Source organism: Puntigrus tetrazona, chromosome 3 (assembly GCF_018831695.1).
Source record: "Puntigrus tetrazona isolate hp1 chromosome 3, ASM1883169v1, whole genome shotgun sequence".
NCBI classification, from domain to species: domain Eukaryota; kingdom Metazoa; phylum Chordata; class Actinopteri; order Cypriniformes; family Cyprinidae; genus Puntigrus; species Puntigrus tetrazona.
In genome coordinates, this window is record NC_056701.1 from 26117866 (window position 1) to 26135745 (window position 17880).

General features: G+C 38.5%; 1 protein-coding gene across 1 annotated transcript in view; it reads right to left on the reverse strand.

The window, feature by feature from the left end:
* Nucleotides 1-1200: 1200 nt before the first annotated feature.
* fam20ca (FAM20C golgi associated secretory pathway kinase a) overlaps nt 1201-17880 on the reverse strand; it is a 46601-nt gene continuing 29921 nt past the window's right edge. Inside the window, exons 4-10 of the mRNA XM_043235418.1 lie at nt 15154-15246; nt 11843-11958; nt 9667-9847; nt 9296-9405; nt 6931-7012; nt 5708-5767; nt 1201-4610 (exon numbers count right to left, since the gene is read on the reverse strand). Of these exons, the coding sequence (XP_043091353.1) occupies nt 4346-4610; nt 5708-5767; nt 6931-7012; nt 9296-9405; nt 9667-9847; nt 11843-11958; nt 15154-15246 (907 nt within the window). The 3' untranslated portion in view covers nt 1201-4345. The remainder of the gene's footprint in view (nt 4611-5707; nt 5768-6930; nt 7013-9295; nt 9406-9666; nt 9848-11842; nt 11959-15153; nt 15247-17880) is intronic.

Sequence of the window (17880 nt, forward strand, 5' to 3'; positions counted from 1 at the left end):
TCAATATGACAGAAACATATGCATAGCATGAAGCTAAATAGTTACTAAATCTGTATAAATGGTGTCAATTTTATATGTGAATAGGTCTTAAAAGTGTAAAATCTTAAAATACATACATCTTGACTCCATTTTATTTTTTTATTTTGAGTGTTTTTTGGTGACATTTGTAAAACGCATACGAACAGACAAATAAGTCCGTTTTGCTCTTTATCGAACGGTGACAGACACCAACAGATGTAATTGAAGACTAGAACTTCATCTTCAAGGTCACGGTGACATTCCTGTGTGTCCTGCAACCGCCTCAGCATGCCGATGATTATAACGTAACAGAAGTGAATATAGCAGGATATGGGTGAGAGAGATAGAGGGTTTACGGATTAGAGGGGTATTATGTATCGCCTCTAAATGTATGTCTGCATGTGACCCGGCAGAGTGTCAGAGTAAGAGCAGCCTCGCGCATCTGAAGAAGCACGGGACTGATAAATCTGCCTGCTTTCGAGCTCCGTTTCACGCACAGTCTAAGATATTCAAATACAGTCACAATATGCTCTCTTCATAGACTTGATTTGAGAAAGAAAGTTACCGGTTGAGCTTGAGGCAAGTCCACGGAAACGACCAGAACGAGACCAGACGAAAATCACTTCATGGCATTATCTTTTTATCCCGTATTAAAGGAGTTATAGTAGGTGAAACCGATCAACGTGGTGTGTACCGGGATATCAGAAAGGGAGCGTTCAAACAGAGAAAGGTCCAAACATACAACTGTAACCGCTTGTGAAATATAAGCGCACTTCAGCATGTTTCTAAAAAGAGCGCTTGTTATGAAAAAAATATACTGAGTGTCATGTTTTGGTATATTTTATTGTGTTATTTGCAGTTAAAAGAAGATGTGTTATAGCTCAAATGTATATTAAATGCAGGTAGTTGTCTTTGAAATGTGGTTTAAGTACAAAGCCAGTTAAACTAACATATATAATTGCCACTGGTATGAAACTAATGTGTCATGTGTTTAAATATATTTCCATTTATACATTAATAGTGATGAAGTTGCAATTTAATTGGCCTGTATTAACTAATTAATATTAAATGATTTTGTTCAAACGACTTTGAGCCTTGCATGCTCAAACTCTGGCTCAACTTGAAGCTGGGATATTCGTTTAAGTTCGTTCGTTTGATCCTTTTCTTTTCACGCATAAAAGATTTCAACAACATAGCTTCATTTATTGCACACTTTTATCATTTTGCAAACAGATCTTCACAGTAACAATGCCTAAGAGAGGAAAAGAAAACTGAAGCAATTGTTTTGCTCCGAAAACAGCCTTTTGGATCATATGTACAGATATGTACAGAAACACTGAGAGTATTGGGAACAAGTCTGTTTGGCTTATAGTAGCCTTGACCATCTCTTAATTACTTACTGCCAACAAAAAAAAAAAACGTTGAGTCCAGGCCATGGGCTACTAAAAAGGTCCGTTTGTGAATAATCCCAAACATTCAAGTTTCTTGAGCATTGCACAGGCACTGGGGTTAAACACAAAACACACGTGGCCCCTAATTTTACACAGAGCAGTCAGACTATCATCTTTACAATATCTGTGAGCGACAGGGACATTTAAAGCACAAAAAAAAAAAAAAAAAAAATCTCAAATGCAAAATAAGACCTAAAACCCAACAAGATTTCCTCGCAAATGTACTCTCTTTTAATAAATAGCAACGTGAGCTCTTAACATATAACACACGACTACTTCCAAAAGGTTCGTTTAGAGTCCGCCTAAAATCTCTTTAAGATTCAATGCTGTGAATATGAGCGAATGAACGAGACTGGAGGTGGCAGTCACCACTGCTATAAAGATAAAAGGCACTCTATTGCCTTTTTGGCCATGGTTTACGCAATACAAAATAAGTGAGAGCTGAAAACACATTTTATACAGAGCTGTGGAATAATAACTTTTGCTGAAAGGTCAGTATATGTGAGTAACGCTGTAAAACAAAACAGAACAGTAGGAAGGAAACGATACCCAATTATAAAACCATCTATAGGCCTAACCACTTTTCACAGTTTGCTAATCAGTGCTGGATTCATGAATGATTCTTAAGAGTAATCTTAAGCTATTCTTAACTGTTGTTTTCTTTCTACTTCAAAACCTAAAAAAAGCAACAGTTTAGGAACTATTGCGAATAACCTAATAATCCAAAGAAGATTGGACAACCTCCATCTTATCCGTTGCGTCAGATATTAAGCACTTCAACTACAAAAAAATAACTTATAAGACACCACCGATTGATAAACAATGTTCGGTCGTGATTATGAGTGACATGACTTTTGACTGCATGCGAAACGCAGTAAAACTCATGACATTATTACATCTCAAGAAGATTTTCATGAATCCAGCTCCAGATCTCCGAAAGTCAAACTGTCTAAAAATCATATTTGGGGAAGTGCAAAGGAACGCCGAGTAGATATTGATGTACGATCACGCTAACGTTGGAGCACACACGGAGTTGGACACTGTTAGGGTTACTCCACCTCAAAATGAAAAATGTTGTTCCAAATTCATAAAAGATATTTTTGATGAAAACTGGGTGGCTTGTGTCTGTCCCATTGACTGCCAAGTAAATAACACTGTCAAGGTCCAGAGAAGTATGAAAGACATATTCAAATTGCTGAATAAAGTCTTTTTTTTTAATTTCTGTACAAAAAGTGCATACTTTCTTGTCAGTGTTCAATGGGACAGTCACAGGCCTCCCGGTTTTCATCCACATTATCTTAAACTGTGTTTTATGGGTTCGGAACGACATGGGGGGAAGTGATTAATGACAACATTTAATTTTCAGGTGGAGCAACCCTAAACATTTGATGCATTAATGAGTCCAAATTTCCATATTTCATGAGACTAAAACCAGAAAAACAGGCAGCGTTTGATTCTCACAGAACAACAAGTGCTTGCACTGAGTACCATTATGTAGCCTCCCCGAACCGGTTTCCAGGACACGTCTTCAAAGACAGGAGCATTTGGTTTGCTGTGTCGTGTTTTGAACACCGAGCGGTGAACCGGATGAGCAATCAGATCCCACGTCTGACTGAATGGAACGCAGCATGACACACAAAAATGTAAAGCAGGATTTCAGACCAGTGGGAGTTCGCTGTTAGCAAAACAAACTAACAAAAAAAAACTGACTCAGAAACAGAAACCAACCAAAATATCTTATCCAGAGGTGTCCAGTCCTGCTCTGGCAGAGTTTAGCTCCAACCCTAATTAAACTCACCTGAACCGGCCAGTCAAGCTCTTTAGGCTTGCTAGATACATCCAGGCAGGAGTTTTGTGGTACATTGTAGGAAAGTGGCCCTGCAGGAGAAGGTTTGGTCTCAGGTCGCTGCTTATAAGCTGGACAAAAACTAACATGAAATGATTATCGTTTGTTGCTTCCTGGTTAGGACCGATTGGTTTGTTTCATTCCCTCTAGCCTGTCCCCTACTCTATAATCAAGCGCTGAAATCACTCCACCAGATGAGACTCGAGATACCTGCAGCGTGAAGTACGACTAACATCATTAAGAACTTCCTCTAGCATAGCATCAGCCCGTCCTTAAGGTTCTCATTAAGAGAGAGCAGGTGTATTCAGCATGAGGCCTGAGATTGGAAACACTGACTGCGGGCGCAGGACGCCCGAAGAACCAATCAGAGCAATTCTCTCGCTCTCCACGGAGACGTTTAAACACGTGCTTCACCACTGAATAACCTCAAATGAAGCGCGCACTTCACCTCCGAATCTCCCTAAGTGAAATAACAAACGTGATGAATCTGACACGGTGATTGAAGGCTTGACGGCACAATGGCGCAATTGAAACGATGGCTTAGTTCGGGTGATGTGGAACTGTGAACGCACAGGGGAGGATGGGTTCAAGTGTCCTTGCACAGTAGCGCTGCACTGCAGCACTATCATTAAAGCTCGTTTACGTGCCCTTATGTCGAAGACCTACATGAGCACAGTTGCGTATTTGAATATATAGATCCGAGTCCCGAAATCAACTCGTCTGTACACTCGCCGACTCGAAATGCGCGAATGTCATAAACTATGTCAGCGGACTCGTCGAACGAATCGGGATGCGACAGAAAAGTGTGCACTGCAGCTCCGAGCACAGCTCAAACACAAGCCTCGGCCATCCAGAAACAGCGTCTTCGTCCCAGAGGTCCGCATCCACACACACACACAACAGGGTGGCTCCTCGGAGGCATTCAGGTGGCTAGTCGTGGAATTCACTGAATTCAGAGCGTGACTCGAGCACGAGCCTCGGCGGGGCTCATGGCGGGGGCTGACTGGAAGGAACCGAGGTTCGGGCCTCACTACCTCCCTCCGTGCGCCTGGTGGTGGTGCGAGGAGGGCTGTCCGTCCAGGTCGTTCTCCACCACTGATGGGAAGCCTTCTTTCTCCACGCAGTCGGCCAGCACCTTGAGCACCAGACGCAAGCGGCGGTCCATGGCCTCCAGGTGGGGCTGGATGAGGATGGGTGCCAACTGGTCCTGCAGTAGCGACTCTTCCATAAGGGAGCTCAGCTTGAACTCCTCTTTAGCCAGCAGCTGTAGACGCAGGTACGTCGACCTCTTCACTCTGAGGGAGAAAGAGAACAGTAAAAGGTATAACGCAGAATATCAGATGATTTATTAGTGTATAGGGCTCTATGGACTTGAAATGAAATTTGATTTAAAGCATAACGTGGAAGGTCTGGAAATACAAACACGTGATCTTAATCTCTAGAGCTGCTCATTAGCATTTTATTAGATAAAACTTTCATTAGATGTCTTCATGACAGCCCGTCAGGATAAGTGTTTCTTTAAATTAAAGTAATAGATAGAAATTACTTTTTAGAATTAAAAAAAAGTAAATAAATAAATAATATAAATAATATATAAATATATAATATATATATATATATATATATATATATATATATATATATATATACACATTTTAAAAGATTAGTTATGGTTAGTTAAGATTAGCATGTCTATTATTAACATATTGGTTATTCATTAAAGTACATATTTTTCTGCATGACCAAATTCTACATTCCTAATTCTACCTAACACCTAAACTTTGCTAACTAACTAACTAACTATTAATAAGCAGCAAATTGAATAGTTTATTGAGGGAAAAATTTATATAGAGTACTTCAATTGCAATGTTTACACAGAACACATGAACGGCGAGCAAACTCTAGAGATTTATTTTTACTTTTATTAGTGGCAAATAATTTTTTTAGAACAACATGTTGTGGGCAAGATGGGCAAGTCTTGAGTGCAATAGACAACCGAACATAGAAAAATAATGTGAAAGTAGTCAAGCAGAATGCAAAACGTGTTTTATGTGAACGGCTCCCTAGAACAGCACATTTAGCCACATGCGGAATGTTAGCAACAAAGTGATGTGTATATACGACCGGCTTGCAGATTTATGCAAATTGGGAACACAGTCAGTGTTTTTTTTTGCAGCCATTCATATAGATTGTTCCAGCAAGAAAACATCAGCCACAGAAAATAAATGTAAAAGTGCAATAAAGGATACAGTTACAATAACAGTGCACAGCAGACAGCAGGATGTGGTTGTGTCGGTGCTATACTGAATTACTGCACTGCAGTCACTCTCTCAGTTGGGAGGCTATTGCCTCAATTCAAGAGATGCCTGAAAGTGGAGAAAAACAATCTTACCTGCAGCACTGAGTCAAAGGGACCAGGATGGACATTTCATCATGTGAATGCTTTCCGAATCTGAGAGGTGAAAGAGAAAGAGAAGTCAAATGTCTGATATTTTTAAACGGTTGCCTGGTAAAAAAAATGTGTTTAACTGTATTTCATGTGTACTTGTAGTGTAGTTCAAATCTTCAAACACACACACACACACACACACACACACACCATTATGACCATATTTCAAAGACAATAGAAGTAATTATGGTACTATTGGTGTCTCAAAAAGCACTTTAAAGTTCAACGTACATCTATTACACATTCAAAATAGTATACATTTTTATTTAATTGCAATTAACATGCAAATTACCTACCCTTTAAAAGTATGTCACGTGTACTTGGTTTTTACTAGGGTAAAGTTGCTAAAACAACTATTTCCAACATACTATATTTAACTTAGAATATGACAAGTTCACCAATCTGCACGTGCAAGTCTCTACTTACGAAACAAACAAAAAGCCACCATATAACATGAATCACTTAAATGACTTTCACTGTTACTTTCATATTGGTATGTAAAACTCTACAGCACATTACTGGGGTAGTTCAGCGGGGCGGAAATGTGTTTTCAGAAGCCATATCTCACAGTTAGATTCTTATTTACAAGTACAATAATATGTATTATGCAAAAATGCAAAACCGCACACAAGTAATGGCAGAAAGGCAACTTCAACAAAACCGACTTATAAAGAGTAGTTCTTTACATGACAGCACCTTGCAAATCATCTGTAGCAGTAAAACCCCATCAGAAATTCAGTTCGGTATAAATTTCACACAAATAGAAGAAAATAAATGTAAATTTTAGTCGGGGCTTAGATTAATCTGGCATTGAGAGACCTACGGCTCTACACAGTGGCCTGCTTCAGTAACAAATGTAGAGAATGAAAAAGCCGCCACTTCAGTCGAGCAGAATGTCAGTTTAATCAAAATCCTTTATCTGTGCGAGCACCTGTGTGACTTCTACCCACCGCGAGCCCTTCAACGCCACACATATTACACCCTGAGACATGACGCCATACGAATCTGACCTTCCACTCAACATCTACATATTCACGCCTCTTAAGATAGAAACACTCTGTTTCCATGGTTTCGGTGTCAAAAGGAAGTGGCTCGTGTGGAGCTGCTTTGAGGAGCGAGGTGTGAAGGACGGGCGAGGACGAGAAAAAAAAATAAAGACGGCTTACCCTCTGCCGTTGTCCAAATGAATAATGAAAGTCTCGTTTCCAAACTTCTCGAAAGTCTCGTAATGGTGGCGATCCATGTTGCCTGTTCAGTGCGATGAAGGAGAGAGGGAGAGTGAAATACAGAAAGATTGACGTGGGATGTTGTAGCAACTATAAAATCCATTGCTCCTCATTTCTTTCCCAGTTGTTTATCTTCAAAGACATAACCGACGGTTTTTGTAACTTGTGTGTTTTTAAAATAAACTCATGTATTTGACAGTTTAAGTGCAATAATAGATCATGGTATGAGAGAATGTAGTCATGTGACTGCCGCTTTCTGCATTCATGACCATTGAATGACCATGTAATATCATATTTAGGTTGATAAAACATTTTTATTAACATTTTAATTTGATATTTGTCTATTATTATAACATTTATACTTCAATGAAACACTAGCTTGCAGTATTTATAATTATAGTCTATTAATTAGACCAAAGATTAAACATACTATATGTTAAATTCAAGCATTAAACTGCATTGCAGTAAAAATGTCAAAAAAAAAAAATTAACATAAGAAGTCAAAGCCATGAGAAATTGATGTCGAAACCTCTAAAAACCATTTTTACGTTCTCACAAGTTATGACATTCCCACAATTTATTATTTTGCGGCCACAGCATATTATCACGTTCTCCCTCGTTAATATGTCATGGGCACAAAAACTAGGGGAATCGAACACATCCCCCTCCTGGTCAGGTAAAATAGACATGGGAATCAAAACATAGTTTTTAGCAGCATATGTGAGGTACCAGCTGTGAAAGCTCAACATTATTATGATAGGGGGAGGAAACAGCAACTGATTTGCATTTAAAGAGACTCGCACTAAAGCAGCCTGCTTCTGTTTCCACTCAAAACAGGCACTTTCCAAACGATATAATAAATGATCTGTGACGCGTTTTGGGCTGAAAACTCCCAGACACATTTTAGGAACGCCTGAGACTTATTCATATTGTAAAACGTGGGTCTCCTTTGAGTTATTTTCCAACAGATTCTAATTCTGCACTTGATAATTTTAGTCATCTTAATGACTAACCTTGACACTTGAAACTGCTGGAGTTGACGCTTGAATCAGAGTCTATATTTACCCACACATAAGTAGGGCTAGAGGAGTTGGTTTCTATGGTGTTCACATGTTCTCACAGAAAAGCACCAGGAACTTCTGATGAACAGGGGAAATTCCATCAGATCAACCTGAGGTTAACAGCCTCGCTCAAGGGCACACGGATCACGAACAGATCAAAACACTCTGGAGAACACCCACAGACTGCTCATAACCTTACAACTGTGCAGTTATATCTTGCAGTTGTGACTTTATTGACTTTTTTTATATATTATATTTAACGTAGTTGTGGCTGTATATCACAGTGTATATATCTCAAAACTGTGCCTTTATTTAGTCTTTACTTTATATGTTACTTTATATGTCACAATATGATTTTATCTCACAAAATAACTGTTATATACCGTATGTGACTCCTGTAATTGTGACTTTATACTTTTGGTGACTATATCTTGCTGTGTGACTTTTTTTAATCTCACAGTGTGACTACACACTATTCCACAATATCTTACAGTATATGACTTTATCTCACAATGTGACTTATTATACGTATGACTCTATTTGACTAATTGTGGCGTTATATTTAAAGATTGTGACTATATCTTGCAGTGTGACTTCTGCAAATCTTTCTTGCAATGTCTCTGCATATCCCCCAACTGTAACTCTTACGCAATTCAACTTTTTCATGCGACAATGTGACTTTTTTGACTCTATATTGACTTTATACCTTCAACTTTTTTTTTATATCACACTTTTTTTTTATATCACAATGTGACTTTGTTACATTTTGAACTGCATATCTTCCACTTGTGACTTTATATCTTACTACTTGACTTTATATCTCAAAACTGTGTATTTATTTCTCAAAAATTAAAACTTTATATCTCCCAGTTGTAACTTTACATCACAGTGTGATGCCGTTTTACAATGTGACTTTATATTTGCCACAGATGTGAGTTTATCTTGAGATCTGACTTTATATCTCACTATGACTTTCTCACCGTTTGCCTTAACTCACTTAAATTTGACTGTTTATAATCTCTCTTTTTTTACCTCACATTGTGACTTGCCACAATGTGTCTTTAAACCTGAATTTGTATGATAATCAACCATTTATATTTCACACTGACTATTTATTTCACACTTTTATTAGTTGCTACTATAGGAGGCATATTGTCACAAAAGCTGTATCCTGTAAAACACTTTTCTCCCCAGTTTCCCCTACTTCTGAGCTAAATTTTATAAACACTTTTTTAAACACTTACCCATTAGAAAGTCAAAAATAGTCATGTCCATGATGTCCAGGAGTCGTGTGCCTCGGTCATACGGAGGAGTCTGTTTGACTTCATCACAATAATCCGGATCCACTTCCCACCTTACAATAGAGAAAGCGACTAAGAAACTCACTTCACCTTTAAATTTGAGCTGCATTCTGTCCCTTCTCATATATAACCCTGCTAGCGTACAACTGCCATCTCAAACAGGATGGCCCATTGTTTTACTGCACAGATAGGATTTCTCTCAGAGTAAGTGAGAAGCGCAGTAGTCTTTTTTGCTGATAAAGCCAGACTGTAGTTTAATGAAGATATGGGGTGGTGCGTGGAGACCTGAGATAAAGCGGAGAAAAAGAGCTTACTCAGCTTTCTTGCGTTTGTGGTAGGAGCGGCGCCAGGGGTTCCTCCAGGTCTTGCGCTTAGCTAGTGCCAAGTCAGGAAGAAATGCGGCCAGGGAGCCCTCGATCTGGTCGGGCTTCCCACATAGGGCATGTTCTGTGGAGCAGTAGTAGGAGCACTCGCCGTAGAAGCAGATGTTGTTGGCTGCAAAAGTGAGGAAGAAAAGGTTTTAGGAACGAGAAAACCGTTCTTGGGGGTCTTACAATGGACCACCAGCGAGGCGAAGAGAAAGGATGAGGTTAAGTGTCTTCAAGCAAACAATGGTAATAGCTCATTGATCGCCCATTACTGGGTTTGAACCTACAACCTTTCACAATCCCTGGATATTTAAGTCAAGTTTTATATAATGTGAAGCAGCTGTTTTTTTTTACTGATGCACTGATTTTTTAATGAATACATAATCGTATCTTTTAGCTTGCATTTATCAATAATAAAACCTAAAACAATAGAAACCAACACAGATTTGGCATTAGTTTTACTGGTTATAGCAGGAATTGTACTGGTTTTAATGCAAACTGTAATGGTGCCTATTGGTCTCTATTAGTAATTGGTGGATGTTAAACCAATAAATCCTAATGGGATACGTCCCAAAACACACTACAGAAAACCATTTTGAATGGTTAAAAGTTGGTTATAACAATGGTTTGTAACGTTTGTAAAGGTATTTACAGCGGAAACCATTACAATGTCTGTGATATTTTCTATTGCTTTTTTCCAGCAGCAAAAAGGTCACTTAAAGTGTATTTAAAGAGAGACACTGTAATGACTATGATTCTTAAGGTGCTTATAGTGCGTACAGTATCACCTTTAAAAAGTGCCCATTGTAATAACGTCCAATTAAAAGTTTAATTTAAAGTACATTTTAAATAATCGTTTAATAATCTTTTGTCTTGCTGTGCTTGTTTTGATGTAACATATTAGAGCACATGTAATGTACTTGATTTTAAATACATGACATGCAAGGTTCAATAGAAATAACATTAAAATAAATGCTTGTCATTACATTCAGCTACACCTTAACCTTATTTCTATGCACAATTGAAGTAACTATGACAAGATGACTTAAATTCTACTTAAGTAGGTCAAAGGCACTCTGCATTAATTGCATTGAATATAAACATAAACTATAATACATTTTCACCTAAATGCATATAACACGCCCTTGAACTCCCAAAAGCAGCCTTTCTCCATTTTTTAAGCCAAATAAATGTATCTATGTGGCAGGAAAAACAGTTGTGTATATCATCACAACGCCAAGGCCTACCGTCCACCATCATGATGGTAAACACGTTTGACAGCAACAACATGCTACGACAGTCTTTCGTGACGCAGCCTTGTTTATGGCGTTAATACAGTTTGTAGAAAATGTCTTTGAAATAGGTGACTTCTCCAGATGTGCCTTTATGTGATGAAGGATGTCAGTGATCTAAAATGCTCGGATTCACCAAGGGCTCATTAAACGCTGCTGTTTAGCCAATGATGAATCATTGTGTATAACGCCTTTTTCAAATGTTTCCTGACACGGCTCCCCGGGGGAAGAGAAGCCCTTTCACTCGTTCCCACAAAAACACATTTGTCATGAAAAGTGGAGGCAGAATGCTAATGATAGCCCTGCAGAGAAAGAATATGGCCAATCTGTGTGCCTCATCCGAACACTTACATCATCTAAATGTCTGTAATTTGGTTGCCAAACTTGCTGCACGTGTGTTTTTGCATGCTTGTTACTCCCCAATTAAACGCTGTAATTAGCCTAGCATCTTGGCTGGGTGTCGCTAGCTGGTCTACGACTGGTCTACTGAACGCTTTTTGTGCTAATATTTGTCACAGCCTGTAATTGGTTAGTTTAATGGCTCTTCATAGACTTTTTAAACTGTTAAAAATGGAATAAACCGTCATAGCAAGATGCTAACATGCACAACATATGATGTAACGAAACTGCAACAAATTTAGCGAACATGCTAACATTTCGACACCACATAGGCACAGGGGAGTTTGCCGAATGACTGGCTAACAGTTTCTAATCTGTTTCTAATTCTCAGAAATGTGGATTTTCCCATTGTCTGAACCCTATATGCGTGAGAAGCCAACAATCCTGGCCTGATGGGGTTGAAGAAAAGGCCCTGCGGAAGCCACTCATACCTGGGGATACGAAGAATGTCCGCCAGAGCTTTTTGTCACGGGTCACGTCTCGGATCTCCCGTGTCATGTTCACCAGCCTGCCGGCCACCGGGGGAACTCTCCGGAAATCCAGGACTCTGTGCGCCACAAACAAACGGCACTGTCAAACGATTCATTTGCGATGCATTATTATATACAACAACTGGGCTGTATCTTGTTTCTTGTTCAGTTCACAGGCTGCTTTATGAGAACAGTGATGCCAGACATTCAATCTCCTGCCGCATTCAATAACGAGGAAACAAACAATAAAGAGCACAGCAAATCTATAGAATTAAGCCATTTTTAGAGTGGCCGGGTAACGATTTTTTTCTTCAAGGTGCTAATACTAAGCAACTGAGCCCACTCTTTACTCACTGCTTTATGACACCTCTGTGATTGCTCTTTATTAGACTTTTATTGGCGTTTTAGCATCTGGCCACACTGCAGGATATAAATGCCCTCTATTTTCTCTCTTATTTTGTCTTTCTTGTGTACTCGTGTTGGGCAAAAGTCAGAATTGGATCTTTTTCAATTACGATTGAGCTCTTAATTAAACTGGCCACATGCCTCACAAGAAGTTGAATTGGAATGACAGGAATACAATTTTTTTTAACAAGATTTTCAATATCACAAATATGCATTTTCAGCGATGAAAACTTTTGTTTTACTCTTTTCTTCACATAAAGATATCAAATGGCTTCAGAAGTCTTGGAATGCCACAGGACTTGTTTGTAATGCTTTTATACTGTTTTTCATGATCAATTTTTGCAATAAAAAGCTGTCAGTGTACTTACATTTGCCTGATATATGTTTTAAATAGTTTAGAAGATTATAGGGGTAGGGGTGGGGTTAGGTGCTTCAAAGAAAGTATACATTTATATAAAATAATAATTTTTTTTTTTTACAAAGGCATGCAAACCATTAAATAAAAACAAACAACTGAAAACAATGGAGGACTCTGCAAGTCGAAATAAAAGGATAGCCCTGTGCTTCGAAAATCAACGCTATTATATTAATAAGCAAATTTATAAGCAATAATAAACAATATGCTAGCAATAAGCATGCTCATAAGCAATAGTGAACTAAATAGTATCTTACCATGATCAACATACTAATAATTTAATTACATTTATACTAAATATAAATATCTGCAGGAGTGTCAAACAGGGATTATTAATAAAGCACACTCCATATGTTGTACATATAATAATACAAAGATGATACCAAAAAAAAAAAAAATCAAACGTATTATTACAGACTGCACCAAGTTTGTCCATATTTTAAACCATTCCATTCAAACTGAAAGTTGCAAGTTCACCTCAAGCTGAGGAATTGAACTGCAATTTCAATTCAGTTCTGAATGGTGCACACGCATGCCTGAGGTTTCGTTCATCTCTCATTCTTTGTTCGTTGGGCCACCTCAGCGAAAATCCCACATGGCATGGTGCATGGGCTCCTGGCCCCTGAGACACAGAAACCCAAGCCTTTGAGATGAAACCACTCAGGGGTCGCGAGTTGCAGAGTCACTCTGGACGAAGGCGACAAAGAGCCCAGTGTAGAAACAGTGCATTCTAGGAACAGAGCTTTGTGGAAACAAGCCACGGTATAACCGCGAGGACGAAGCCGGTGGAAGTGGTTCGCGCTGACGTTGAGAGTACCGTAGAAGCGCAGCATTTCTTGTAAAATTCATTCGTTTCTCTCGCACTAATAGAATATCAATATACCATTTCACTTTCAAAGCGCTATCGCTCGGCTGACAATAAATTGGCATATCATACAATTCTTTTTCCTCCCCTAAATAAAATACATCATGAACATGACAGGCTCCTCAAATGAGAGCAACAACGTCCTGGAGGAAATGGAGTGGGTCTCACAAGCTCAATTAGCTCTCTGACTTCACAAAGCCTCTCTCTGTGGGGCTTCTTGTTAAAGTCAGCGGGGAGTTTCTTCTGACTTCTGACTGCACTCACATGCACCTTGTTACTCTCGGAGTAACTGTAAGGTGTATCGACTCTATCGCACTAAGTGCTTTTCAGGCCGTTGTCCAAAAAGTCTTGAGTGACATGCGCAGAGCGGCGAGAATATAATAAGAGTTGGTTTGGCTTTCTGACATCACAATGGTGCGAGTGCTCTCGTGCGTAAATGTGAAATGTGGAGATGCTTGTGTGTGTGTGTGTGTGGTTATGGTTTCTTTTTCCAGGGCAACGTCCATCCCAGGGCAGTATCAGAGCAATACAGGTGTTTTCAGGGGAAGAACTGGGAGGAAGACAGGCTTAAGGTCTCTGTAAAGGGGAGTTTCCTCTTAGAGGTTACTGGGCTGTTTGAATGACATTTTAAAATAAAATAAAAAAATTTTAATGTAAAAATTAAATATACACAATCATTTGTAACACTGGACTTTAAAAAAAAAAAAAACCTTAATAATAATAGTAACATCTAGTTAACTAACTAGATTAGTTAAAATGAACTAACAATAACAATTATTCTAGTATTTATTAGTTACGGTTCATTTAAGTATTTATTAATTTTAGTATTACTAATGCATTATTGATATTCAAATTTGAATCTATTGATGTTATTGATGAGCTGACATGAGCTAACAATGAACAGTTATGTTATTACTAAACTAAACATTAATAAACACTGTAACAAATGAACTGCTCTTTGTGATTTTAGCAAATGCATCCACTAAATTTAACTAATGGGACCTTCCTTTAAAATGTAAACCATTGCTATTATTATTACAACACAAATTGAACATAAAAGTAACATATATACGAAACATAATTGGTTTACTAGGTTATTTGGGATCCATAGCCAAAAGCAGTAGTAATGACGCTTGTCTATAAGCGCAAGAATAACAGGAGAAAAAACAGAAATAACAGAAAGTACAATATAAAGTTCAGACAATAATAATGACATTGTCCAATGCCACGACAATCTAATATTGTCTCTGCTAACCTTATCATTAATGTCAGACACCTTAAAACAAATTCCCAGACCTGTCAGATCTAAACACCTCCAAACATTTCTGTCAAACGAAGATAAAGGCCGAGCAAACACAAAGTAAACACAGCGGGATGCTAAGCATAAACTCTTGGCAATGCTTAAGGTCACATGATCTCATTGTTATTCAGACGGTACCAGTTTGTGTCTGAAACAGACAGACGTACGAGAAAATAAGGAAAACAGCCAACAGAAACTGGAAACAATTTCCCGAAACTGGCCACTGGGCTGCCCTACAGCGGCCTGCAAAAACTCTCTCTTTCTCTCCGTAGGTGTTTTAATCTTACCTGTCCAGATGAAATGCAGCGATCTCTGCGTTGTGCCGCTCAAAGTCAGAGAAGTAGAAGAAGTCTGGGGGAGTTTCTTGTTCCCTGGTTTGTCTAGAGGACGGAGTAGAAAAAAAACTGATGTTAGTTTTCCGCCTAATTTTCTCGGAATGCAGTACTAAAGTAGTGCTTTCAGTGTTCAACTTATACTGTATATACAGTATTCAACACTTCAAAGAGTAACACTGCTAAATAACTTCACTGTAGCACCTAATAAATAATACATGCGCACATTTTGCATTCGAAATCCAATTTTGTGTAAAACTATTCCAACTTTTAAGAGTCAAATCAAAACATAACGATAAAATATGCATGTACCTGCATGTATAAAATATGCTAATAATCATTGCTGACTTTGCCTCCAGGTCATTGGCTATATTTAGAATAACATACTGCTATAATACGCTTGCTATTTATGCATTATGCAGTAGGCTATATATATCGGTATTAATAAAACGGCTGTATGACCCATTACTGTACATTCGCCATAATGCTTAGTGTGAAACAAAATATACAGCAGAGCTTCGGCTGTGGAACTTCTAATTATTCGGTCGGAAAATATAAACATTTATACACAAAACCGCATTAAATGTGAGATTATCATATTAATATCGCAACATAAGGAAGAAGGATTCCAGTATCTTGTTGTGTCAGGTAGCGCTATGCTAGCTTGAGTTAGCTGTATTTACATCCTGCCACTAGAAAATAGACAACATGGACGTCTGCTGAGTGGACCGTATGGCTGGATCAGCAACTAAAGGAATGTGTGTGTGCACAGAGCCGATTTTGGCAGGAAACAAACTGCAGGTGCATGTTCCCTCCACGTACCTTTGCATTCAGACAGACAGATTACAAGACTCAGACAGACAGGCGCAGGGAGAAATGCCATAGAATCCAGACAGACATAGAGTAAACCACAGATCTTAACTCTCAACCTACTACAATGATATCAGTCTCAACAGCTCATGGTATCTCTTACACTGAGTTGTCCTGAATCAACCGTAAGATCTTTTCCTGGAAGCGTTACGGAGCGGAGCTATGCTAGGCTAATGCTAGCTCAGATTCTAGGCGACCAACAAACACGCACGGAGGAGACACAGTGTATTGCTCATAAATGAATGGGGTTTCATTTTGTTGATGGGGAATAGCACATATATCACCGTTTAGATCATTTGTTCTTAAAAGAACCTGATGAGGTATGTTTCAGTTCATTTTGAAACATGAACTCAGGTTTGAGAGCCATCTTAGAGATCTTTTTTGAGAAAAATGTAAGATAACTCGAGTTATTAAAGAGATCTCTACAGGATGTTCAGCTTTTTTTTTTTTTAAAAAAAAGCCCCAGCCACCAAACCTCAATATCATGAGTTATTGTATTAACTTTTTAGTCCCCAAATTCCAATTTTCATGCAGCCATTAACTCTAAGTGCTGCTTATATCCTCTTCCCTCGCCACTGTCAAAACACTAATGGAAAAGTCTTTTTGTGACTTCATATATTTTCATTTGAGGGACAAAGCAAGCTTTTCGCGCTGAAATCCTCCTCCGCCATTATGATCCACTCAATTTCCTGGATCAAAAGGGAACTAATGGATTTTTATTTGCCAGATGAGGCCTAAAATGTACTGCTGATTCAGGCGACCTCTCTGGAGAGAGAACGGGGCTAAAGCTTTTGGCCCAGAATATAATGAGTCACTCAGCAAGCGACTGAAGTGACATGTACAACCACCTGGACCAAAGAGCGTATTTTATTCAGTCAGCGGGTGGCCTTAAGAATTGTTCGCTACTTAAAGTACGACTATGAGAGTTAATGAGAGCAGTCAAATGCAAAGTAATATACTTCAATAAAAAATGAAAATTATGCCATCGTTTACTCACTTTCATGTAGCTGTAAACCTTATTTGTTTTAAACCAATGTTGAGATACAAATACGATTGAGTGAAAAAATGTCTGCAGTACATCGGGCGGACTGTATTTGTGTCATTTTGTCAGGTCAATGCCTCAGATAGAGATGATGTGCGGTTTTGTTATACTGCATTTCGGTGTAATATGTATGGTTTCTATAGCCGTGGCATCATTATGAAGAGTTGCATTAGTTCACTGAAGGCCTAGGTGGAAAATCCACAACCTGCCACTGATTAGATCATATAAAACTGTAGGCATGTATACATACAGTATATACTGTATAAGACACATGTGTGCCTGATCGTGTTTGAGTGTGTGGTAGGAAGGTGTCACCGTCTTTTCTTGTGTCTGAAAACATTACATTTAGATAAAACTTACGTACGTTCTTTAAAAATATTTCTATAATAAGTAATCTAATTTAATAGTACGCTGAAGTGCATTGCAGTGGGTTCCGATATTGTTGTGCATCTTGAAAATGTTCCGTAGAAGAAATCAATCAATCTTATTGCTTCTAGTTTTTAATCTTACTTTTACTCTTTAAACCATATTCATTAGCAATAACAGTCAAGAGAGAACAAGAAATGATTGGAAGACGGAGGAAAAGGGAGCCCGATCTGCATCTCCACGGCACGTCAGAGCAAATTAGGCACGACTCTGAAACACGAATAGAAATGACTTTGGAACGTATACTAATGTATATCTGTACAGTTATGAATATCATGCAAATGCAGCAGAGAATAATGTAATAGACAATGACTCAATCACCTACCTAACATGCAAAATAGTGG